At 49.9% G+C, this 27167-nt stretch overlaps 1 protein-coding gene across 4 annotated transcripts in view; it reads left to right on the top strand.

Moving 5' to 3' along the window:
- Positions 1-27167, top strand: part of TENM4 (teneurin transmembrane protein 4) — a 2938802-nt gene that overhangs the window by 2557255 nt on the left and 354380 nt on the right. For all 4 annotated transcript variants that reach the window (XM_047690277.1, XM_047690278.1, XM_047690280.1 and 1 more), the window contains 2 exons: positions 2407-2694; positions 7110-7379. In XM_047690277.1, the coding sequence (XP_047546233.1) occupies positions 2472-2694; positions 7110-7379 (493 nt within the window). In that variant the 5' untranslated portion in view covers positions 2407-2471. The remainder of the gene's footprint in view (positions 1-2406; positions 2695-7109; positions 7380-27167) is intronic.

Consider the following 27167-nt stretch of genomic DNA (forward strand, 5'->3'; position numbering starts at 1 on the left):
AGATCATGACCCGAGCCGAAGGCAGCGGCTTAACCCACTGAGCCACCCAGGTGCCCCTCCTTTGGAATTTTAAAAACATGCATCTAAGCATTGCCTTCAATTCCATTTTAGATATATCTAAATCAAACTACCAGTATTTTATACCACCTGATGATTGGTAAGAAGTAAAATAGTAGCTGCCGTAATTGTATTCTTTCATTCATTCAGCACGCATCTCATGAGCTCTGTGGATGCCAGGCCTGTCCTGGGGAGCTGCAGTCAAGGGCAGAGGCAGACACGGACACAGACCATCCTCTAGCTGGATGTGCAATGATAAATCAATGTGCACAGAGGTAGAGAGGCCGAAGAATTACTGTCCAGGAAAGCTGCAGGTGGCTCACTGAGAAGGAAGTGAGTTGGGCCAGATCAAACAATGGCCTTCCATTTTTACCAAGAGACTGGAATTTATCCTGGAGCCTCCGCAGAGCTGCTCTGGAGGCATAAGCAGGGCAGTGGAATGATCTGGGCATAGGAGATTTCTCATCTGGCACAACCTACAGAGCCAATATCATCGAGTGGTTGTACCCATGTGCCAAGTTCAACCCCTCGGTCAGGATGATGGCTCCACCAATCAGAAGCCATGTAACTTTGGGCAGTATACTTAACCTCCCAATTTCCCATCTGTAATTTATAGATAAGCATAGTACCTATATTACATAATTGAAGTAAGGATTAAAATATTGTTAGAACATTAACAGAAGTAAGTACTCAGTACTCTGCTGCTACTAATAACAGTATATTGGCTCTTATTGTAAAACCATTGTTAATATTACAAATTATTAGTCACTGGTATTAATCATGGCTCACTTTACTTTATTGCTTCCTCTATAATACCATCACCATTATAGTCATTCGTGGGGATGGGTTGGAGGTGAAGGGCCAGAGGGCACAGAGGCTAGGTGACAGTCACCATACATCCTCAAGCAAATTACACCAGAACAGTGCTTTGGGTCAAAAGCTAGGATTGGGTCAATTTAGGGAGTTATAATCAGCCTTTAAAAAAAAAAAAAGAGAGAGAATGAAATAGGAAATATCAGAGTACATTGTTCATCATGTAGTAACTTCAGTTTTGTGAATCTTATTTCCATTTTATACATATAAACGCACACATTCATGTACATAAGTAAATATATCCAGTCACAATGTAAGATGCTTTTCAAACTATGGATTGCAGGCACAAAGGTTTTACACATCCTGGCATAGGGAGTATTATCACTGGTCTTCTGTCCAGCCCTGCCCCTCAGGCATTCAGAGGACCAACTGTCATCTTGTCAGCCAGTGCCGGGAGGCTGAATGTTAAGAAACCAGAGCTCAGAACCCTCAGTTTGGGCCCCAGTAAGATGATTTGATTTCTGTGGATCCTGGCTCAGGCTCTTTGTCCCAGAACTGATTTCCAGGGGTATTTTGAGAACTAGGTCTCCAAAAGTATCACTTATACATCTTGATTGGCTCTAGTTGCACCCCCATGTCATGGTCGGTCTACTAATGTTGGCTTGGTTACTAATGCTCCCTGTGGCCTTGGCTCTGGGTCACTGTTACCCCATGTATAAAATGGGAATGAAAATAGTTGTCTTATGTGCTTTATGGTTATTATGGGGCACCAATAAAATCACAAATGTTTGCACTCTTTGAGTATCATGGAAAACATGTAGAAGGAAGTCTACAGTAGACACTTGGGATCCGTGATAAATCCCAAAAACACCAAGTGATAACCTCAGATCATTCTTTGGCTGAGTAAATGGCTTTCCAGGTTAGGACATTTGGACCCATCTGAGTGGGTCTAGAGAGTTCTTTAATGAGATGAACAGAGTTTGCTGTGGAGTGCAGGCTGAGACTTGCCCTGGAGAGGGCCTTTGGGATCTTGGTAGGGAAGAGATACATGCTAAGTGCTCACCCCAGTGCCTGAGTATGGTCATTCATTTCACAAATTCTTAAGTAGCCTCTGCTCTGTGTCAGGCCCTGTCCCAGTTGGGGACATGTTGGGAAGAAACACATGATTCCTATGTAGAGAGATTATGGAAATCAGTGTGCTCTGGTCTTTGTTGTCGACTTCCTTGATACCCATCGCTGGAAGAGAGGCTGAGGTGTCCTCGTGGTGGGCAGGCGGAGGCTGAGGTGTCCTCGTGGTGGGCAGGCGGAGCCGCAGATGGGAACCGGATTCATCATCAGAGCCCCTGGGTGCAGGGGCCCCTCTGCTACTAACATGGGTGTGGCAGTGGAACGGTGCCCTCCCCTCCCCAAGTCTTAAGTCCCTCCTCCACAGCCTTTCAGGGCCAATCAGGTGCGAGACAGACCGGGGTATTGCCTCTGCCTCCTGGGGCCTGAGCTCACGCCCTTTCTGCCCTTTCTTTGGTTCCCTGGCTTCAGACCACTCGGCCCTGAGTGCCGCGAGGACCCTGTTCGTGGATGTGGAGGAGCGCGGGCCGGAGGCCATGGACGTGAAGGAGAGAAAGCCGTACCGCTCGCTGACCCGGCGCCGCGACGCCGAGCGCCGCTACACCAGCTCGTCCGCGGACAGCGAGGAGGGCAAAGCTCCACAGAAGTCTTACAGCTCCAGCGAGACCCTGAAGGCCTATGACCAGGATGCCCGCCTGGCCTATGGCGGCCGCGTCAAGGACATGGTACCACAGGAGGCCGAGGAGTTCTGCCGCGCAGGTGAGGGCGGCAGGGGCGGGGCCAGAGGCAGGTGTGCACCTGGGTGCGTGGGCACTCGGGCACGTGAGCAGGCGGGAGGGCGGGACGCAGGTCAGCGCCGGGCCTCGGCTCCTTCGGCTCCTGGATCTGGTTAGAGCCTGCCGGTAACTCATTCTTAGCTTGTTCATCTTCACGCTGTTGGCATAAAGAGGTGGTTAGGAGCAGGGGCTGAGTTCAGCACCGCCACCGTCTCTCGTCTGGCCTCAGTCCTCACCTGTTAGACGGGCTTGAGTGGTCTCCCGCTGCTGAAGAGCGGCGTGGTGAAAGTGGTAAGCAGACATCAAGTGCGGAGTCAAGTCAGCTGTTGGTTTTGTTACTCCTCATGTATGTATCCATTCAACAAAAGAATCACCTTCCTTGCAGGAAGCACTGTCCTAACTTTGGGAGGAACACGTTCCTGAGACAGACCTAACATCCTGGCACCTGTCTCCTCTCCTTCACTTCCTGAGTATAGTAGTCACCAAAGCCTGTCCAAATACCTTTCAAATCCGTCCCTCTTCTTCACGCCCTCAGCCAAGTATCCCAGTTCAGACCACTGTCATCTCTCTGGGAGGGTTGACCACCACCCCCTTTCACCTGGTGCTGCCCGCTATGGGCCATTCTGTGCACTGCAGCTAGAGTGAAGTCGGCAATGACTCCCCATTGCCCTCAATCTGAGCTCCTTTACCTGACATAAGGGACTTTTCCCAATCCGTTTTTCCTCCCTGGACTCTTTGATCCCCTACCTCTCCACACCCTCCCACCAGGGCTCCAGCCCTGCAGACCCACTCATCATCCCCACGAGCACCGTGGTATTTCTTCCCTACCCTGCTGCATCAGTGATTGCTGTTCTGCCGAAAGAGCTGTGGGCCTTCTCTGATGCCTGACTGGCTGCTACCAATGGCCGATTCTGCCCCACCTGCTCCCCCTCCAGCCAGGATTAGCCAGGCCATGTGCTGTGTAGTTTAGATCTGTTTTGGCATTGTTACCTAATCCTTACAACAATGCCAGGCTGAATCATTTGCCCCAGATCTCGGAGGTAAGAGGAACCGGTCTCATGTACACACAGCCCCTCTGAGAGCCTGGCAAGCAACCGGCCTCTTCCGTAGGACCAAATCTACGTGAGAGCCGACCTGTCAGGAAGGCTGCCTCTCAGGCTTGAAAGAGGAAAGTTCTTCAACTCTTGTCTGGTTTATGGTTTAGAGCTCAGACTGGCAAGTGACAGATCTGGATTTGGATACTGGATCGGCCCTTTTGACTAGCCTCAGCTTCCTCACCTGGGCAGTAGGTTACCGGTGATGCCTCCTAATAGTGTATGCTTATGAGGATTAATGAGGATTGTAAATAAAGCCCTTGACACAGTGCCTGGCATGGAGCAGGTGCTTCATAAAGACCGCCTACCATGAATTGCCCGCTCTGGGTCTCAAGGAAGGGAAGGGACAAACTGGTATCAAAGCTTTCTTCCAGCTCTCTTCTGCCTGTGCTTGCTAGAGCTCAGCCAGCCCCGACCGGCCCTGTTTGGCCTGCGAGTCACCCTAGCACATGAGTCTGCACGGAGGAGCCCCCTCATCTTTATCAATAATAAGTCAGAAGCATCCCCATCTCACAGGCAGGCATGACCATGGCACTCGACAAAGTACTTCCCTATCCATTACCTCCCTAGATCCTTAAAAATTCTGTGAGGGTAGCAGATCCTAGATTATTGTCTCCATTCTTTTTTTTTTTTTAAGATTTTATTTATTTATTTGACAGAGAGAGATCACAAGTAGATGGAGAGGCAGGCAGAGAGAGAGAGAGAGAGGGAAGCAGGCACCCTGCTGAGCAGAGAGCCCGATGCGGGACTCGATCCCAGGACCCTGAGATCATGACCTGAGCCGAAGGCAGCAGCTTAATCCACTGAGCCACCCAGGCGCCCCTATTGTCTCCATTCTAAAGAGAAGAACTTTGAGGCTCAGGTGATTGCCCCAGCCCAAGATCGCACAACTTGATGTTGAGAGACGTGGTATGTCTACCCGTGCCTGGGATCTCAGGAAAGAGGCCAAAAGGACATAAAGTGAACAGATCATAAGGACTTCTCATATCTGATGAACTAAATCTCCTAAACTCCCACCTCGGGGGTGGGGGCGGCGGGGGGGGGGGCGGCTAGGCTGGCTCACAGGGATCAGGGAGTCCTTAGAGTCAGCCCTCATGAGATGTCTCAGCTCATTCATACTCATGCTGAGACTGGCTGCCTAAAAGGGCATGGAAGGCAGGCACGCCACATGGAAATGGATGCAGCCTGGGCTGTTTCTTTCACATTCTTCTGATGTGTGACTGGCCTCCCTTGAGAGGGCCAGCCCATCAAGGCAGGAATATGAGCTGGTGTTGGGGCGGGGAACGAGACGGGCTGAGAAGGGAGGGCAGTGAGAGGTGAATGGGGCAAATAGGGCAAATGGTGTGCAGAGAGAGTGGGAAGCAGACTGAGGGGATTTAGGCCCCAATTGCAAGTTTCTTCTACTTAGAAGAAGAACACAAGGGGAGCGAAGGGCACATAGCAGGATATTCAGAATATTTAACATCCGTCTGACCCCTGCCCTGACCAACCCTGAACGTCTGCCTGGCCACTGAGCAGAGCCCGGTGGTCCCTGCTCTGCTGTATCATGGGGAGGCTGGACATTGTTTCTAGGGAAGGGGCTAGAGTAGCAGAGCAGAGGGTGGGAGGAGGCTCGGGCATCAGTTGCAGTATGCACCAGTAGAGAACGGTTCCATGACTATAGCCTCACATTAAGGCTGGAGCAGCATGAACCACCTGAATACCAGGCTTGGGGCACCCCTCGTCCCACTGTAGCTCTCATTTCAGTAGCAGCCCAGGTGGTGTCTGCTCCCCTCCTTCCCTCTCTATCCGTCCACCAAAGTCCTGCCAGACTTTGTGTCTCTTTTCTTACAGCTTGCACTGAGTACCCACTCTGTGCCAGGACAGAGGTGCTGCTCCCAGAGCCGCCTGGGACCCTCCGGAGCACAGAGCTGATTTGCAGAGTGATCCCCGTGACTATGGCCAGAGCTCTCCCAGCTGACTCCCCTCCTCCCTCTCTGGCAGGTCCCCTCCAGAACCAGGGGAGGAGACCTACTCACTTGCCTTTGAAGATTTTCCTATTCAGCCCTGGCCCTGGTTATAGGAATCCTTCCAAGTCTGAACATCTCTTCTTCCTCTGTTCTCCAAGTTCACTTTCATCAGCAGACCTCTCCTCTGAGCACCCACTCTCTGCCTCCATGTTCCCAGAGCATTCTCCGTGGATCTCCCCACTTTGGACTTCAACCCTTAATCATGGTTTTGGTTGTATCTGCCCCACTTGCTATGAAATCTGGCACCACGCCCTACTGTGTGTTGTGTGTTGCTGAAGGCCACAGCCAGCTGGAATTGGTTTGGATGTGAGTGCTACCTGATTAGAAGGCGGTTTCCCAGATCGTTGGTTTATTTGGGATATGGCTGTTGGTGCCTTTGTCCACCCCTCTTTCTCATCCCCCAAATACTCATGGGAATATAAAAACATGGGAGAAGCTGTCCTTGAATAGACATTGAATGAACATTCAGGTGTAACATGGACGCTGTGTTTCCCATGGAAGGGGAAATGTTACTCAAATGCAAATCGCTGGGTGAACTCCCCTCACCTGGGTCTTCCCTGGCCTCAGTCCTGGACATCGCCAGGCCTTCCTGAGCCCTCCAGTCCTCTCAGCAGCCCAGCTCTGGCTGTGCACTGGGCTCCCTGGATTACTCCAAAGCCTTCGGATTCCCGCCACAGTCCCAGCCCCACATGGCTTGAGGAAGCAGAAGGCAGATCACATGGCCTGTGTGAGGCCCACTTTTCTCTGCCAGTGCCCATCTTCCTTGTCATGCTCCAGGCTTTCCTGGCATGGCAGAAAGGACCTTCGGGTCCCAGGGCAGCCAGCTGCATCCCCTCAACTAGACGACTGCCCTGCTCAGGAGTGCAGCTTTCTGCCAGGTCCTCCCTGGACTGGACATCAATTTAACAGACATCTCTTGAGCCCGTACTGAGTGCTGGGCAGGGGGATTTAGGAATGAGTCTGACATGGTCCCTGCATCCACTGAGGGCAGCAGCAGCGGAAGGGTCAGGCTGTGGCCTGTGTGGGACGCCTGAGGCCAAGGACTCTTGGAGGGAGTGTGGCTGTAAGAAGCAATGACTGCCTCGCAGGGTGTAGGTGTTAGGAGCGACTTCACAAGGGAGGTGCTGTGCGAGGTAGGCCTTAAAGGATGTGGAGGGGTTGGGCCGATGGGGGAGGGGCAGAGAGGCCTGTGCAGGGAACACTACGCCAGCTCCAAAGTCAATAGTGAATCTGAGTTGAGGGGTCCGGTTTCTGGCGGGGTGACTCTAACCAAGCTCACCTGCCTTTCCTCCCAGGAGCCAACTTCAGCCTACGGGAGCTGGGGCTGGGAGAGGTGACGCCCCCTCATGGGACCCTGTACCGGACAGACATAGGCCTCCCGCACTGCGGCTACTCCATGGGGGCCAGCTCTGATGCCGACGTGGAGGCCGACACCGTGCTGTCCCCCGAGCACACCGTGCGGCTGTGGGGCCGGAGCACACGATCGGGGCGCAGCTCCTGCCTGTCCAGCCGAGCCAACTCCAACCTCACGCTCACCGACACGGAGCACGAGAACACCGAGACCGGTGAGTGACCTGCGTGCCCCATGCCAGGCGCCTGGATCTTGAGGCCAGGCTTTTCATGACAATATTGATTTTCTGCTCCATTGCTGGGGCTTGGGTGACATTGGTGAAAGATTGCTTTGCTCTCAGGGGTCAGAAGTCAGAGCCTCTGCACAGTCACATGAAATACCCACCCGCTGGTGACACGCCAGAGACTGGGTCGCTGTTCTTCGTTTTCAGATCGGGGGGCGCCTAAGGCCCAGGGGGATTACTTGCAAGGTGCCTCTGTATGGGGGAGCAGCGGTAACCAGCCCCCAGAGGCTTGTTGTCCGTCACGTCAGCCATGTCTCATCCTGCACGAATCCTGCTCGGTCTCCAGCCTCCAGGGGCTCCGCAGTCCTGGGCAGTTGCCACAGGTGCGCCCTGCCCAGGGTCTTATGCTGGTCACAGCATGGCCTTCAACAGAATCTGTCACATCAGGGTCACAAAACATGAGGGGTTGCTCCCGCTTTCCCTTGATCTCAGCTACAGATCTGGGGACACACAGGCTGTGGGCTCTCTAGCCCCGTCTCACCCTGCAGCCCTTCTTCCAAAGCCCAAGTGATGCTGTGGGAAAAGAAGAAGGCAACTAGTTCACATGCCTCCTTTTTCAGGTGAAAGGAAGGGAACCTGGTTTCAGAATTTGCCTCCTTCCTTTTGGGACCTTGTTAACAGGTGTCTGAGGGGCTCTGGCATTAGAGACAGCCCTGCGGGACGCTGCTCAGGCAATCTCCCTTGTCTGGGGCTTTGTTTCCCGCCATGCTCCAGGAAGCTCTGTGGACGCAGGGCAGAACTGAGGAGCCACCTGCTGGGGCTAGCAACCAAGTCCCGGGGAGGGTGGCAGAGACCAGGGACAGCCTCTCTGCCCAGGGGAGGAGAGGACTTTTGTTTCTCAGAAGTCTGATGAGGGGGTCTGCTGGTGCTTCTGTACCAGAGTGAGAAGGGCAATGTGAGTGAACACTGGGCCAAGCCGCACACCGGTGCCCCCTACTGGTTTCTGGCTCCAAATGCAGGCTCTTGGTGATCTCTGTCCAGGGATCTCAGGGTGGAGACCATGTCGGAGGCGAAGGTTAAGGCAGTTTAGTCTTTGAAAAGGATGCTCTAGCTGGGTTATGCACAGCACAACCCCAGATTTGGAGTCAGGCAGGAGCCCAGGTAAAGTCAGAGTCAGGTGAGAAATTTATTTACCTAAAGAGTCAGGTACAGCAGAGTTCCAAATACCCATTCCACCACCTCTCCCGGAGAGCTTGGAGGTTTCCTAGGGAACCTGTGCACCTGTCTGAGGGGTAGGAGAGAAGCAGTGCCTAGATGCTGGCTTGGCATTGTCTCCCTCCCTTGGCCCCCAACCAGCCCTGTGAGTGGGCCAGTGACCGAAGTATCTGAAGGAGATACCCCTCTCTGCAATGACAAGCCATCCACTGTCCTTCATCCACCTTCTCACTAAGGCCCAAGCCAAGCCAGCAGCTCCTTCTCCCACCACTCCCACCATGCACTAAACCAGAGCAGGGACTTAATGTGTAAGTCCTGTACAGAGAAAATGGTCTCTGATTAGGAGGCTGGAAACCTCAGTTCCATCACTGACCTGGGGTGTGCCACTGGATAAGTTGGATCCTTTCTCTGGACCTCCATTTCCTCAACTATAAAATAAGCAGTTTCAACCAAATCTGCATTTCCTATATCTGAGAATGTTAATAGTGCTTAGGTTGGTGAGGGGATGACAATAAGAAAGCACTCTGTGGTCAAATAATGTAAGAAACACTACGTTGAATGAATTCAAACCAATTTCTTTACTGCAGGACTTGTCAGAGCCTTTAATCTATTAAAATGTGCATGCTAATGGGTAAATTGCCAAGGAGCGATAGAGGCAGCATTCCCCCAGTTGATCGGAGCATGGAACCCTCTGTTCTCAGAGTGTCAGATGGGATCAGTGTTCAGATGAACACCTTTGGGAATAACTGGGCTGGATGACCTGCAGGCCTTTCTGGATGTGGGGTTCTGGGACCGAGGTGCTTACATTCAGATGAAGGTGCGCAAGAAGGAAAGGACAGTGACACTGTCAGTGAGCAGCTGCTGCTTAGTGGTAGACCCCAAGCACAGTGCTGGTGCTCTAGTTCTCATATTTCATCTCCCCTCCCACCCCACCACAGCGCCCCTTTGAAGTAGGTTTTTTTTATCCCCTTTGCCAGAATAAGGAAACTGCACCAAGGGGTTAAGATACCTGCCAGTCACACAGCTAGCAAGACAGGATTTGAACTCAGGCCTGTATGGCTCCAGAATCTTTCTTCTCATAGTCCTGGTGCCAGTGCATTCCCTCTGCAGCAAAAGGCTGAGGTTGTTTGTCCTTTTGAAGGCTTCTTGCCATGGTGACAAATGATGATTTTTCAACAAAGTCATGACAGAGTGAGGTGCACACCGCCCACATTATTGTGTATTCCCTGAGAGCTGAATTATAGCCGAATTAAGCCTCTGTTGGGTGATAATGACAGAGTCGAGGAGCCTGAAAAGCATCAGCCTTTGATAACGGGGACAGGAAATGGCTGCCTGCTTCCTCTGGCCAGGCCACCTCCTCCTTCTGATCATTCGTTTCAATACTGGCTGCAGCCCTTAGGCCTCTCTGTACTCAGGGCAGACAAGCAGGTGAAGGTGGGCAGGTGAGCCTCACGAAGACCCCCCTGGCCTCCACAGCCCCTCCAGGCCCAGACTCCCTGAGCCCAGACACCCGCAGGTGCTCATGTTCCTGTCCACCTGCCCGGAAGTGGGAAGCTACACTCACAGCTGTGTCCTACTTGGGTCTAACTAGTGACAGGAAATCGTACTGGCAGTGCATGCGCCATAGGAATGACTCCCTTTTATCTGCGGAGGAGGTTGTTCTTGTTCACACCGTTGTCTCTCCAACTTGCAGCTGAGGGGCCTGGGAGGTGAAGATGGAAAGAGCTGGAGCCAGGCCCTTCCCAGGAGTCTGGTTCTGTCCTGGCTGCTCTCCCTCCCTTCTCCCTGGCCCTCTCATCTCTATCTCCCTCTCCTGCCCTCCTCTCTTTGTCTTGCATTCCTCTCCAGCCCCAGTTCTTCTTCTTCGATGAGAGCTCAGGTCTTACTACCAGAACAGGGCTCTGTCACACTGGGTGCACTGGCCAGCCTCTCACTGTGTGGCCGCTCTTTGGGAGTACAGGGGAGCCACACTGAGGGCCCACTGTGTCAAGCCACTGCTCACTTGCAATTGCCTTTAAGCCTCATGACAATGCCATAGCATTCCCATCTCCCAGATGGGAAAACTGAGGCTCCATAAAGGTCGGCTGACCTGGCAGAGACTCTGTGGGTAGTTAAGTCAGCAGGTCAGCTTAACCAGAGTGGGAAGTCAGATCTCCCCAATCCTATAATCTGAGTGCTTTGCCCAGCTCCACTTGAATCAGTAAGTGCTGGACTCTCAAATGTGTGACCAAGTTCTCTGAGATCCTTACCAAAGGTGGAATGCAAAGTAACCCACAGCGACTTCCAGCCACGGGAAGGAACATCCATTCTGCCTCTCCACCCGGCCTTGCATTAGTCAATAGTAATTGTCAACAGTATTGATAGTGGTGGAGGCTTTTGCTGAGGTCACAGTGATGCTGCACGCAGCTGCCATCAATAATAACTTTTATGGGGTCCATTAAAGGCAATTTCTGCCCCTGAAGGTTAATGTCAGCAGCTTTTATGTCACTGCTTAATATCTAAAATAAATACAGGATTGACTGGGTAACGGAAACACAAATCTTCCATCCCAGGGTCATCAGGCAGAGCCAGCCCTCGGGCCTCTCCTGCTGAGGTGGGGCCAGCAAGCTAGGGGACAACAAGATGTTGGCGTCAAGCCAGGCACACAGTGGGTGCTCAAAAAATGTTTTTTCACAAAGCAATGGTTATGGTCCAAGCTCCATTCCCAACCACTGGGTCCGGTTGATACGACGTCTCTGTTGTAGATTCCTGTTGTCATTTGTTCTCCATCTATCCCAAGCTCCCTCGGCATGCTGGGCATTACTCTAGAATCAGGAGCCTGGATGAATAGCAGGGAGGTGGAGACATGACAGACATCCTTGTGTCTCTGTCTACAGTGGAGGGATAGCAGGCACCATGGCTGGGTCAAAAGAGCAGTGGCTCTGGAGTCTAGTGAGGATACCCGGCCTCATAGCCTCGCAGTGCCATGTTCGGCTCTGAAATCTTGGGTGAGTCCCCCGTCCTCCCCGAGCCACAGTTCCCTCATTTCTGAGACAACACAGCTGTGGTTACTAGGGATGGAGAGGAAGGGGATGGGGAGTTGGTGTTTAATGGATGCAGAGTTTCAGTTAGGGATGTTGCAGAAATTCTGCAAAGGAATAGTCTGATGGCCATACTTAATGCCACTGAGTTGTATGCTTAGCCCTGGTTTAAAGGGTTATATGTGTTTTGCCACAATAATAATTAAAAAAAAAAAACAACAGAAAAAGCATATCATCTTCTTTCCTTGACGTGTTGCTATGAGCCTATGCTACAACATAGTGAAGCATGTGGGGAAGCATGTGAAGCGTATAGTCTGTGTTGGTCCTTAATTGATGCTAGCTCTTAATATTAATTTTTCAAGGAGCTGTAGAATGATGGCGAAAGTAGCCATTGGTTTTACCCTGAGGGTGCAAAGGCTCATTCCTTCTTTCCACTCACGTTATGCACATGGGCTTGAAGGCCACGTAGGATTTCACTGAGCATCAGGGCTCTGAGAGAGGCGTTCCCAGCACAGGCAATTGCACAAGCCAGGGCTTAGAGACATGTGAAGAGGCATGGTAGGTCTGGGGAATAGTGAGAATTTACTCTGTGCTTTAATCCCAGAGGCAAACTGAGAAATGCATCCAGGAAAGAGACGATGAAACAGAATCACGGTTACCCCCAAATTATCACGCAGTCTAGGTGTCGAAAGGGAAATTATTGGTTAACCTAATTAGGCAGCCAAATTGCTTATTCAGAGTCAGAAGATTAGGTGAGCATCTCCAAAGCACAGTGAGAAAGAAGCTCATTACCAGTTTAACTCAATTTATCCTCCACCCTCCCTGGCTCCATGCTCATGAGACGTGGTTTAAAAAATCTATAAGAATATCTATCATTAATTCCCTAAGTGGCCAGAATACGGCATCTACCCAGCCATCTTGTAGGATAGGAAGCCGGGCCCCCTTGGCTTGAGTAGGGATTAGACATCCACATTTGACTTCTCTTCCCATGAGCTGGCCCACACTCCCTCCCAGGAATACGAGGAATTAGGGATTAGACTCTCCAACTGGGCAGTAAAATGAGGGCTGTAAGGCCCCAAGTTCCATAAAGGATTAGAAAGGGCCTATTAGAGAATTTGGGAATCTGAGAATCAAGGAGCTAGAAGCACCTTAGGGACATCAAGCCCATTGACTCAACCTTTCTTCAGTTTCTGGCCAAGGAAACAAATTCAGAGAGGCTAGGTGACTTCCTGAAGTTTGCATAGCTAATAAATGGTGGCACCAGGGTTTGAGTCCAAATCTGCCTCTTCCCAGTGCCCATTATCTTTCCTGACCACTGCACTCTACAGTTTGCTCTGTTTTATAGAAACTTTTTTGTTAGTTCAACATGTACCATATATATATAAAATCTGGGAGGTGATTCTAAATGTTTCCAGAACATAAAGTTCTTCGTCAGTATTGGAAGCTTGCAGGAAAGACAGAATCCATAACCCATTAGAGCTGATTTGGAGCTAGAGATCATACTGGGTTATTCTCGGATTGTGAGGTGCTGGAGAAAAGACATTTAAAGTAGGGATCATACTCCCTGATATGAGGAAGTAGAGATGCAACATGGGGGGTTAAGGGGGTAAGAGAAGAATAAATGAAACAAGATGGGATTGGGAGGGAGACAAACCATAAGTGACTCGTAGTCTCACAAAACAAACTGAGGGTTGCTGGGGGGAGGGGTGTTGGAGAGGGGGATGGGGTTATGGACACTGGGGAGGGTATTTGCTGGGGTGAGTGCTGTGAAGTGTGTAAACCTGGCGATTCACAGACCTATACCCCTGGGGATAAAAATATATTATATGTTTATAAAAAAGATAAAAAATAAATTAAACAAACAAAAAAATAGATAAATAAAGTAGGGATCATAGAAGTTTAAGAGAAAAATTCCAACCAGAAGAAGTACTGGCCCCCTGGGCTTTGAGGGGTGGAAAAGACTGACAGGTAAAAAGGGAAAAGAAAGGGTGTTCTGACAAGGTATGAAGATGGACAATGAGTCTGGCAGATAGGGGTACAACTAGGAATATGGGGACAGTGTGCTCAGAGGGAGGGCTGGAAAGTTAGCAGGATCACCAGTCATTTACCAATGGTTTATTGAGCACCTACCACATTGCCAGGCACTGTTTTAGATCTTGGGGTTCCAGCATGATCAAAACAGGTAAAACTACCCACTCCCCAGTGAGGAGACTGACGATCAACAAGTATGAAAACTACATGATGTAGGATGTTTCCGGATGATAAGTGCTACAGAAAAGGGGACAGGGATTTCCAGGGTGAGAGCAAGGCTGCAGTTCTCAGTATGGTGGCCAAACAAAGCTTCTAAGAAGATGACATTTGAGGTGTGGGAGTGAGTGGTGAGGATGTCTGGAAGAGACGTGATCCTGGCAGAAGGAAGAACAGGTTCAAGAGCCTTGAGGCAGAAGTGTGTCTGGCTTGTTCGAAAAGCAACAAGACCGGTGTGGTTGGAGTAGGGGAGGAGGTCAAAGAGGTAATGTGGGGCAGGTCATTGCATGGGCAAATGCGGGAGGGTCCTGAGCTGAGGAGTGACAGGCTCTGATGAATGCTAGCACAGGAACATTCTGGAAGCTATGTTGAGTTAGACCCTGGTGGGCTACTATTATTATTGCTATAATCTGGGAGAAAGAGGATTGGGACTCAGACAAAGAGGAAGGTTGCAGGCAGTGAAGACGGGATCTGGGCCTGAAGAAGGGAGCAAGTCACCTCTTCCCTGGTCTACGCAGGGCCTTGTAGCAATGAGGAGGACCTCCATACTCAGGTTCTGTGACTAAGATGGGCTCCTTCTTCTCATGCCACATTCCATGCTCTTTTGTGACCTTGGTCATGAACCACATCCCTTGCTCATTCTTCATACCACATTCCAAGTTTCAAACCTTGCTTCCTGACTCCCACTCCCAGCCTTGCCCTATCCCCTCATGAGATTCGTGGTACCATTTTTTGTTGTTGTTGTTGTTGTTCTTATAATTTTGGCTTTCCTTCACCCGTTAATTCCAGCCCTTCCTTCTGCTCAGACTACCTTGGTAAAGTCTAACACAGAGCCTCCTCTCCCTAACATCACACCTGCTAGAATTACCTGTGATCTAGAAGCCAGTGATCTGTGATCTAGAAACCTGTGATCTGACAGCCACTAACACTGTTGTTCTTGGGAGTTCCTTGTAAAAGGACTTTAAGAAGTCCTGGCCCAGTTAAAATGTGCCCCAGTCCGCTCCCCACCCCTCCCCAGCTGTGCTCTGTTGCTCTCCCTGGTGGGCAGAACATGCTAATACAAGAGCACCTGGCTTCTGACTTGGGAAGAGGAAAAGAGATAGATTCAAAGCTATGCTAAATTAAGATAGATTGCATTCTTGAAACTAGGTTAGGACCTGCTGTGTGCAGAGAGGTTCAGCGAACCACAGTTCTGCTTTCAATTTGAGCCAACATGATTTTCAATTCAATGGAAGCAATGATGTGCACAATGACAAACGTCCTACGAGAAGAAGTTTTCCAGGCATTTTTTTTTCCCCCACCAGTAAGTTCAGCTTTGTCCGGGGAGAATGGTTCAAAGAGTAGTTGGTGGTGGGAAAAGAGCTCCCTGCCCACAGGAGCCTAGTTCCAGTGCCAGGGTGTGTGGAGTCCGGGGACAAATTTGGTGTCAGTTTTAGGCTCTGTCCCTAGTCCCGGTATGACCTTGAACCTCTCACTTCTTCCCTTTGCGCATTAGTTTCCCCATCAGCCAGATGGGGTTTTTGGAATCTCAGGCAGCAAGATAACTTGGAAGGAGAACAGTCTTTGGAGTTGAACTCGGAATCCCAGCTTAGCCACTCAGCAACTGGATGGTTTTGAGCAACCTACTGAATCTCACTGAGCCTTGGTTTCTTCACCTGTAAAATGGGAACAAATGAGTGCTGAGCTCCCAAAGTTGTAATAAGCCTTCCAGGAGACTGTGCGCGTGAAAGAAACAGCACAGTGTGTTCCAAATTGTGGGTCATGACTGATCCTTAAATAAAAGGTGGGGCTCCTCACCATCATTTAGAATTGTAATAACAAAGAGAACAGAGAAGAGGAGAATAGAGTTCATAACGCATAGTAAGGTCAGTTGTTTTGTGAATTTTAAAATTTAATTCTGCTTTACACACAGCATTGGTAGGAGGTTATCCCATACAATGTTTTTCTTATTGAGGAGCTGAGTGAGAAAGAATAAGTTTAAAAGATGGTACCAGGCACGTAGCAGGACTTTGTGCGTGTCGATTACTCTCCTTCAAGAACACCTCAGCCTAAAGAGTCCACGATTCGTGATGTCAGAGTCTTGTCCAAAAACTATTGACATTGTATTTGGGGGGCTCCCTTACTGAGAACGAGTATAGATTTGGCAGGGCTTCGTGATTCAGTTGGGTTCAGGGATCAGATTGGCTTGCCCAGTGTCACGTAGCTTGTATAGTGACAGCTGGCATCCCTGGTCTGTAGATCCCAGCCATTTATCCTGTGAAAATGGCCAACAGGGTGGCTCATATGCCCTGGGGTCGCTATGAGCTGTGAGGACAGCAGGGAAAGCTGACCCCCAGATGGGAAGAGCTGACTCAGGAAGTTCCAGGGGGCTGGAAGGGTCATTCCTGAATCCACAGGGCCCTCTGGGTCTCCGCTCAGCACAGAGGCAACTGGAGAGGAACCCCAGACAACAGCATGTCGAGTGAAATTTGGCTTCTCCCAACTCATGGATCTTGATTACAAATTCAATTACACACTAATCAAGCCAGGCAGATGGACCACAGTATAGAAATGGCTTTCTTTCCTTTAACTTCGGGCTGGAGAGAAGCCTGTGGAACAAAGCAGGGGAAGGGCTCCTGGGAGTTCATGGGGGCCTGATACATGAAGCACAGAGCAGAGAGTTTAATCACGGCCACTCCCAGGATGCGGAACCGGTCTCTGTGCAAACCCCACCATGTACCTCTTTAGGGAAGTGGTCTCAGAGGAGACCAGACCCTCCCCCAAACTCCTCCCAAACTGGCAGGCCCAGCTTCTTGTGACAGTGGGAGAGCAGCAATGGCAAAAAAAAAAAAAAAAAAAAAAAAGCACTAAACTAGCAGCCAGAAGCCTCAGGTCTGATACGTGGCTGTGTGGACTATATAGAAACAGCATGGCCAAGCAAATGGGACACGAGAGGAGATGAAAGAGAGAAAAGCTAGCCTCTGTCATGGTGGAGGACAGTTCAAAACTACCTGCTCAAGAGCTCAGCCTTTCTCTCCTGAAGGTTGGAAGGAACCACAGAAAAGATTTCAACAGGAGAGGTCACAGGGGGCAAATTGCCTCGGACAGCACTGGGGTGGAATGATGTCCCTCCCAAAATTCATATGCTGGCATTCCAAGCCCTGCTATGAGGGTATTTGGAGATGGAGCTTTGTGGAGGTAATTAGGGTTAGATGAGGTCATGAGGGTGAGACCCTCATGATGGGACTAATGCTTTCGTAGGAAGAGTGAGACGTTGCTCTCTCCATACAAGTGCACTGAGGGAGAGCCATGTGAGCGCGCGGTGGGAGGACAGCCCTCACCAGAACCTCACCATGTTGGCACCCTCCACAGCTGTCAGAAACGTTTCTGTCGCTTAAGCCACCCAGTCTGTGGCGTTTTGTTATGGCAGCGCAGGCTGACAAAGACAGCCTTCAAAAGCTTCAAGAACTTGCCAGCCAGGAAGTCACAAAGCTGGTCCCTCGCACGGGACTGTCAAAATCCAGACCTCTTAACCCCACCCGTTGCCTCACAGAGACAGACCTGCAAAACTATCTGGGTGCCTGACTGCCAGTGACTCGGTGGGTTAAAAAGGGGCTGATATGCAAGACCATCGCCTCCACAATAACAAAACAGAAACAAAACCCTTGATGTTTTCACACTTGGAAACACTGGCTCCGGAGTCAGACAGCCCTTTGACTTCCTCGCTGTGTCACACTGTGTTACACAAGCAAGCTTCTGAAACTTTCCGTGCCTGGGTGTCCTCACCTGCACAATGGGCATCATTCTCCTCTCTGCCTCATAGAGCGGTTATGAGAATTAAATGAGCTCAGAGACTGAAGCGCATGGAATCGTGCCTGGCACTCAGAAAGGGCTGTATGAGCTTACACTGTTGTTAACCGCACAGCACTCTGGGAATGACAGAGTGTTTTCTCATCTTGTTGAACATTTGCAACAACCTTGGGGGAAGATAACTCCCTCCTCCTTGTTTTGGAAGTGCTCTAAGATCACAGGGCTGCAAAGTGGTGGGATGGAATCCAGTCCCAGGCCCCTCTGACCCCACACCCACACACTGCCGTCCATAACGGGGACTGGCAGCTGGTCAGCCTGCCTCTCTCTGCCAACAAGCCCCCCCACCCCCACCCCAGCCACCGAGGTCTGATTTGCCTCCGGCCAGTTGCTCCCAGGCTGTGCAGTGAGAAATATCCTCAGCCCAGGCTATCTGTTCAAGAAGCAACTTCCCTTCAAATAAGGAGGTGAATCCTTTATGTTCCAAACAATGAAGAGGACTTTTCCCTCCACTACCAAGCTCTGAAATTAGTTTCTTGTGTTCAGCTTTGTCGGACCTTGGCTACAGAACAAATTGCTTTTCTGAATGTGCCTCCAAAAAGGAAATAATCGTATGGAACAAACCCAGTTTCAAGTGTGGTATAAACAAAGGGTGAGTGTTTGCCATTCTAGCTGCTTGTAAAGATGGAAGAGGGAGGAGAGAGTGGCCATCCTGGGCGAGAAGTGGGCTGTGAAAATGCAGAGGAAACTCCTGGATAGGAACCAAATGGGCTAAGTCAGAAGGCAGACAACACATCAGAAGTGAGGCGCCCCAGGCATCTCTCTGCTCCTGCAGCCTCACTTGGTCACACAAAAAGAGAGAGACTGCTCAAGTCCCGAGGATTTACCCTTCTTTCTGTGTGCATCTACAACTTTCCATCATTCATTACCTCAGCCCTAGAGTTAGCAGCGCTGAAAGATGCATTTTATTTGGAGAAAATATTATGTCATTTTTTTCCCCAGCTAGATTTAAAAAGCTCTTCAAAAATCTGCTGTGGCACTGGGCCATTATTACTCACATTTAGGGAGTGTGTAATAGCTCACAATGTCCTTTAATACCCAGCATTTCATAAATTATCACATTATCTCCCTGGTCCCAGCACCTGAGCCCACACCCTGACTTTGAACCCTGACAATGGACCTTCGAACTTGGAGCCCACGTGTGGGAAATGGGGGGGCAGTGCCCAAAGCTCAGTGAGTCACTGGAAGGACTCATGGGGCTAAGCATGTAGTGGGACACACGGCTGAGGTTTATTACAGCAGAAGGATACAAAGCAAACCAACAAAGAGAAAAGGAGCTGAGGGCAAAGTCCAGAGGAAACCAGGCACGAGCTCCCAAGCATTCTCTCCCAGCAGAGTCACACAGGGTGGGCCCGAGTCCCCAGCAATAAGTGGTAATGACATGCAAAGCACAGTCTACCGAGAAGCTCGAGAGCCAGCCTGTGCCCAGGGATTTTATCAGATGGCTGGTCGCATCGCTGCCTTCTGCCTAGCTCGTGCCCAGATTCTAGTCTTTCAGAAGGAAAGGCTGCCATTACTTGTCCACGCAGCGTAGGCACCGTAAAGCCACTCTTACCCTTTAGGGAAGCTTTAATGTCAGGTACGGACCTGTTTACCAGTCATGTTCCCGGACTCCAGCCCAGGGCCAGCCTTGCCAGCAGACCTTTCACAGCCCCTGGTGCTAACTGTCGTGCGTGAGCCGCGTGGAACCCCTTCTGCGTAACTCGGGAGTCACCCTAGCAGACCACCCAGTGTGGACTTCTCAAGACAGTTTTGTAGCCCTTCACTCTTTCTCTTTCATGTCATAACACTCAAGAGTGTGATTACCCACGTCATGAGACCTTGCTTAACAAAGAAAGTTGACTATTAGGGCAACACGGGAGAAGAGAGAATGACCTGATGGATCTTCCGCAGGAAAAGAGACGCATGTCTAAATGCTGTCAGAGTGGGCCTGGGGCCAGGGCTCCTTGGTCTGCAGTTGGATAGATGAGCTGGGGAGCGGGGGGAGGGTTGTGGTGAAGCCACATGCACAGCCATAAGCACCGAGCAGCACGTGCTGGGCGGCCTGCTGGTGCCCCACGAATGCGATGGGGAAGCTGGTGTGGGCTCTGACCCGGGACTCTTGTGTGAGGAAGAGCGGCATGGACCCAGGCAGTATCCTGCAGAGTATTACGTGAGTGCCGGGAATGACCCTGGGTGGCCAGGAGAAGAAACCGTGCCAGAATAAAATGATTCCCAGGACCCCCTATGGTGCGGAGCATCTGCCCAGCAAGAGCTGGGACAGGAGCCCAGGAAGGAGAATGGCCATCACAGTGGCCTCATACTACCTACCCATCCTGGAGCACTGTTTTCAGGAATTCCAATAGCAATAATAATAGTAATAATAATCATCATCTCAGGGTGCTGGGGCCAGGATTCCTGCTTGATTCAGAAACAAGCTAGGGGAGAAAGCTTTACCTGGTAGTCATGTGTAGAAAAGTCCCAGACCCCCTCAACTCTTAAGTCAGCCCTCTACTAGGGCAGGGAAATACCAAAATATCTTTAATGCCTTCCAGCCAGAAACCACCACAAGTTCCCCAGTAACTGAGTGGGGTTTCTGGACTCCTTCCAGTGAGAACAAAGGCACAACCTGGGGAGCCTTTGAGGGGCCCAGCAGAGGGTGTGAGAAGGAATGTACAGGGTTTGGCCCCATGTCAGGTGATTTGGGGGTGGGTTCAAGGAAGAGGCGCTCTGCTCTGGATTGGCTACTGTCAGGTGGCAGAGGTAACTGTGCCTCGGTGTCTTAAATCTTATGTAGAACCCAGAAAGAATTAAGTCAGGTCAAGTGGTAACTGCCAGAGCAGCCACCGTGACCCACAGTATCCCGGATCGGGGGGAACGCTCAGTCATTTTGTGGCTTGGTTTGGACGGAGTTCTGGTTTTGTTGGAGTTAGAGGCATGATCATGGAGTGGTTTTTGTCTTCGTCTGTTCCAGTCAGAGCCCCCATCAGAAGGAGGTATGTGAGATTGTCCAACAGGAGAGAGCCGGGCTGGCTCCTGGCTGCCGGGGACTGCTTTGTGCTTTTCTCCTCGTCCCAAATCAAGAGACAAGGGAATAGACCCATAATACCAGGATGGCGGCTTGCTTCCAAAGCCTTCAGTGACCTGTGTCCATGGTAAATCTCAGTATCCCAGGAAGATAATAATAAAAATTATTCAATAGTCAGCACAATAATATGAAGTAAGTACTATTAAATACTTATTTAAAAATATGGCTCAAGAAATAATACATGTTGTTCATGGAATCCTTATTATTGGTCATGGAAACATGAGCCTCTTTACCTAATCTCATTTCAGCCTCTTAATATCTCTGTAAGGTTGGCATTTTGTTTTTGGCAGATTAGAAAGTAGAGGCCTGGACAGGGTAAGTGGCTTACCTTGAGGACACCTAGGTAAGAAATGGTGAGGACTGGATTCAAACACGGATCTGCCAACTCCCAAACCTGTGTGTTTCCCCTGTCGTAGGCCTCTTTGACACATGGCTACCTACGGCAGTGACAGAGATGACTTTCCAAGCTATGGCGGTGACTGATCTTAGTCCAAAGAGCATGACAGCTCTGGGACTCTTCTGAAGGATGTTCCCAGACGGGCAGTGGGGGGAAGTGGGGGTCAAGACCACAGCATGGCACGGGCCACCCACACCCAGACCCCAGCAGAGTGTGGAGGTTCCTGAGAGCTGCTATCATGGGCCCAGCAACGTGAGCTCCTCCTGGCATCCCCTGAGAGGAACGATCTATTTCGGGGGTGAGGGACGTGAGCTGGATCTATTTTTTTTTTTTTAATTCTTGCACAGTTGGCAGATTAATATGAAAAGGAGCTGCCCATTATCAATTAACTTCGTATTCCACCACAACGATGTCTTAATGAAACTCATATGTATAGCTCAGAAGCTGGGGTGGGAGTTTGAAGTAGGAGTGATGGTTCACCTTGCCATCCCTTTCAGAGGGCTAGCATTGTTTGACTGGGGGAGAGAGATGAATTTGAAGACCTGCTGAAGTTGGTGCCTTGGCCAGAGGCATCATTTTTCCTTCAGTAGTCCATTTTGTATTTATCTAGCAAGCTTTTCACAGATCTGTGTAGCTGTAGGCAAGACCATGGTTCTTTCATCTGTTTCAGTATAATTAGGGCCTGGTCCATAAGCTTGTGCAAATAGGGATAGCTTAGAACAGTTTGTACAGCATCTGGGGAACAATCACGCCCATGTTTTGGAGGACTAGACTGAGGCCCAGAAAGCAAACAGGAAAGGGCTCAAACACTTACTGGATGCTCTGTTGGTTTTCCTAGGGCTATTGTAACGAAACGCCACTAACCAGAGCCTTGAAACAGAAAGAACGTATTGCCTCGCAGTCCTGGAGGTTAGAGGGCTGAGATCAGAGTATGGACAGAGCCACGTTCCCACTGAAATGTGCAAGGGCGTCTTTCCCGGTGTCTTCCTAGTTTCTGATGGGTTGCTGGCGATCATTGGCACTCCTTGGCTTGCCACAGCAGGATGGCAATCCCTGTCTTCTTTGATACCTGGTGTTCTCTCTATACGTCTCTGTCTTCGTGTAGCCGTCTTCAGCTAAGAAGACCAGTCGTGGTGAATTAGAGGCCCAGCCTAAGCCATCATCTTAACTCATTCCATCTGTAATGACCCTATTTCCCCATCCTGGGATGCTAGGAGTTAGGACTTCCTCTTAGACGGCTCAGGCTGCCCTCCCAAAATACCCCAGAATGGATGGCTCACACAACATACACTTACTTCACACATTTTTGGAGGCTGGGAAGTCCAAGACCAAGGTGCCAGCATATTCAAGTGTCTTGTTAGATGGTGCCTTCTTGCTGTGTCCTCACATGGCAGAGGGGTGAGGGAGCTCTCGGGGGTCCATTTTATAAGGGCATTCATTCCCTTCTTGAGGGCCGCTGACCTAATTACCTCCCAAAGCCTCACCCCTGAAACTATCACATTGGAGGCTAGCACTCCAACCTATGAATTTTATGGGGACACAAACATTCTGTTTATAGCAGACTTCAACTTCTCTGGTTCGGGTGGGGTGGCTAATTCAATCCGTGACAGACGTTTATGAGGTGCTAGGCACTTGATACCCTTCGACCCCACCACCCCTTGGCAACCTGGTTCCTAAGTGAATTTGGATTCTTCGTGCCCTAGGAATGGTAAAGAGGAGAAACCATTCTAGTCTGAATGTCATGTCAATTGCGACTCTCCACGCTGAATTCTAGGGCTCCTAAGGCCTGACTCCAACTTCCCTCCCTCTCCGTGGCACATAGCACCTCACAGCTTGAGCCAGCAGGGTCAGAACACCAAATTTTAAGCCTCATCTAAGCAGGCAGGCCCCTTCATTGGAGATGTGGGAGCCATAGAGAAGATTCCCACCTGAGACGACGTGGTGACTAGGGGGCTTTGCCGTTAACAGCAGGGAATGCGTGTGCAAACGTGTGTGTGTTGTGTTCAAGGACTCTGCTAAGTGGCTGGCTGGAGTGTGGGGGGCGGGGTAGGAACGCGTGTATTTGTGGGATTGCGAGTGAAAAGGACAGATCTACTTGATGGTGGGTGAGTACAACCATACACATGGTGACGCATGTGTCATGGTGTTAGCAGGGGAATTAACATGCCACCGCCTGGGGGAACACGTGAACAGGAGTGAACAGGTTTGCCTGCACGTGGAGTATGTCCATGTGAGCGAGGGAGTGGGTGGGATTTCTGCCAGATCCCTGCTGTAGTTTAGAATCAGCCAGCAGCCAGAGGTGAAGCCTTTCCTTCTAGAAATATGGGGAAGAAAGACTTTGGGGGTCTTTTTTTATTTGGGAAAAAAAGAGAAAGAGAGAGAGGCATCATCCAGTTAGTGGTTGTTAATTAGGAACAGGTCTCAGGGAAGCTGCGTGTGCAGCAGCACCAATAAATCACTCATTAACCGTCCATGCTGCCTGTCTCCAAGTCAGGCTTCTCTGTAGCTGGAGCTTAGTGGCGCCCGGGCCAGGGCCTTCCCACTGTAGAGGAGTCAGATGGGAAGGGACGGTGTATCTCCCAGACCCTGGCCTATCCATGTCCCCAGGAGGCGCTACATAGGAGAAAGGGTGGAGCCCCCCATTCATTGGTTCATGGACTCAAGGCCAAGTTTCTATGCATCCAGAGCCCCCTTCCCCCCACCATCCCCAAGGACCCTCCATCTCTCACCATTCTGGGTTGATTCAGACTCCAGTTCAAGTGTTCCTGGTCACAGCCTCTAGTGCAGCCTTGCACATGCGTGTTAGAGCTGATGCTGTGTGTCTCCCTGTCTCACATAGAAGGGAGCATGGGGTGGGTACTCAGCACACAGATTCTTGCTTGACCCGCCCCTGCCAATTTTGTCACTAAAGTAATACCCCGGCAATATTTTAAAGTATTGAATTTAGCTAAAACCACCATAGACTTTCCCATAGGAGGGGGGCAGGGAAGTAACTGCTCAAAGGATTCAGAGATCTTGTGGGGTGATAAAATGTTCCAGAATGGATATTAGTAAAGGTTGTACAACATTGGGAATGTACAAAATGCCACTGAATCATACACTTTAAAATGGTTACAATGGGAAATTTTGTGTTATGTATTTTTCTATAATAAAAAAGTACTTAAAAAAATAAAACACCAACCTAGAGCACCTTATTCATCCATTCCTTCAACACACTAATGGAGTCCATCTGTAGGATGAAACCCCAGGAGATACAGAAGTGTTTCGAAATGGGACATGCAGATAGACGTGCCGCCAATGGACGCTTCCTCTTTTAATACAGTGTAAAACAGGAAGTTGCTATATTTACCCTTACTTTATACGTGAGCAAGGAATCACAAAGGCAAGGGGCTTGCCCGGAGTCACAGAGCTCCTAAGTGAGGGAAGAGGGTATAAGCCAGAGTCTATCTGCTGCAAAGCCCATCCTGCTTCCAGCACCGTGTGTTTCCTCCGAGGTTCAGGGCCGGTGCTCACAAGTTATCTTGGGAATAGTACAGCTGACGACTGAAGAGCCCATGTGGACAGCAAACCAGACATTGCCAAGGACAATTCCTCCACCAGCTCCTCTGATTAAAGGCTACCATCTCTCCTCCCTCAACTCCCTGCCTTCTGGGCTGCCCCCGCAACACACCATACTCCATCCGCAGTACTGCCGACAGACATGCTGATCTTTCTCATCTGATTAGCTGCATGCTCCTTGGAGATGTTTATGTCGGCACTCTGACCACCTTGCTAAGCAGTAATTTCAGGAAACTGTGACTTTCCAATGACATTCTTTAGGTTTTTGTTTACTTTTTAAAATACATAGAATCAATCCAAATCTCACAGCCTCTGCTTTTGTACTTAACAGAAATGTGTTGAAAGACTTAAGGGATAATTACTGAGTATTTTCCCCATGTATAAAAAGATACTTGGTCAAATGAGGTCATTCTTTAACTGGTTGAGGTGTGGGGTATGGGGGGCAGAGCTGGGTGTCAGAATTAGAACCCTTTAGTTTAGGGAGCTTAGGGATCCCCATCTTTGGGGCCAAATCCAGATGTTGCTCTGGAAGCATGAAATTCAAAGACGGTAGGATTATGGGTTGGTGGAAAACTGGCAAAAATATGTCCCCCAGTGTCCTTCCTCCAGACACTGAGACATAAGCCAGGATCTCTTGTAGTTTGGGTTGGCATCCATACAGAGGTATTTCAGAGAGATGAATCGCAGGTTAATCTTGCCTCTGGAGTCAAATAGAGATAAAGAAGAGCAGTCCACTGCACTGGGGGCAAGGAAGGTACAGGGGTGGTTATTCTAAGCTACTTCCTTTTGACTCCAGATCTCATGTTCCTTTCCCTAGGCTGCTCTGTTCATTCATACATTCCTGCATTCATTTGTCCATCAAATGTTTATGGAGAACCTGATAATTCCAGGTCCTGTTTTAGTGACTATAGATGGAAATCAGATTTCTGTAGTAATCAGTATAGGTTAATTTATGTTGCAGTAACAAACAACCCTCATATCTCAGTAGCTTAACAGAGTTTCTTTCTCATGTTGTGTATTCAGTGTGCGTCACGGGTGTGGGGAAAGGGTTTCTTCACACCATCTCTCAAAACCCAGGCTGAGCAAGCCTCCACCGTCTTGTAGCTGCACTCTCTGGAGCCAGTGGCCTTTGTGGCTGCTTTTCACAACCCATGGGCCTGACTTGGGCGTATGTCCTCACCTAACTGCAAGGGAGCATGGATGTGTGCTCCTCCCATGTGCCCAGAAACAGAAGACAACCAGATTGGTAAGCACCAGAGCATAAAAAGGGCTGGCATATGATGACATAGTTGAATACCTGCCCTTGAGATGTTTCCATCCAGTAGAAGAGATTAGCAGGTGGTCCTAACAGCTGGAAGAAGTAGAGAGTGAACTGGAGAGGGGGAAGGGAGTTGTGATGTGAGATCTGAGAAGGCAGAGCCATGCACTGGAATCTTTCAGGGTGGAGGTGCGAGGCTATAGGCAGTCTCGCCACAGCGCACCACAGCGTGTTCATACGTGCACGTACTGCGTGTCGGCTAAAGTGTATGGGGGGTGGCTTGGGTGACAGGAGGCAAGTTCAGATAAGCAGGGCCTCGGGCAGCAGCTGTAGGTATTTGAACCTTATTCCACAAAGGAGGGAAAGCCATTGAAGGGCTTTCACTAAGGAAGTGTTTGTGTTTTGGAAAGATCACCCTGGGTTCCACACAAAGGAGAGAGAGTGGCAGATGGTGCCACACAAAATCAGAGTCGTACTCACAGGGACCAACTTGAGAGGTACATAGGCAGAAGGACTGCTAAGATTTGGTGACCAGATAAATGTCACCTGTGGGAGAAGAAATGGCTAGAGTCTGGTGACCCCATTTTTGCTTGGGGTAATTGTGGATGCAGTAAGGAAATGCTGGAGCACATGAGTGGGCAAAGATAAGAAGCTGAGTATTAGACATTGCCGAGCTTGAAGAGCCTCTGGAACCTCCAAGTCAAGACGCCTCTATCACTCTCGGATATTAGGGCCTGATACTTAGGAGAAAGTCTGAGTACTCTTAGAATTTAGTACTTAGGTACTCTTCCTACCCCTCTGGAGTATGTCATAAATTAGAGGTGGGAGTAACCTATGCTGAGAATAGCTCTTTCCTCCATGGATCTCAAATTACACACCTCTTGGTACCAGAATTGCTTTTTAAATTGCTTCAATCTCTGTGCTTTCAAAATAGAATCATTTCCTGCTGATCACCTTCCCAAGACCCAGTTCCTCGGGCTGAGGGGAGTCCCTGTTTTCTGGCTTTCTGCAGCCCAGATTGTGGTCCCTACCAAGCTGCTGTCATTGTCCAGACCCTGAGTCCCCAGAGGGCTGGCCCACGTTCATCTGGCTAGGCACCCAGGTGCTCAGTGAATGTGTCGTGAGCAAATGAATAAATTAACTCTAAACTATTCAAATCTGTTAGGTCCCT

Source organism: Lutra lutra, chromosome 10, assembly GCF_902655055.1.
Source record: "Lutra lutra chromosome 10, mLutLut1.2, whole genome shotgun sequence".
NCBI classification, from domain to species: Eukaryota; Metazoa; Chordata; class Mammalia; order Carnivora; family Mustelidae; genus Lutra; species Lutra lutra.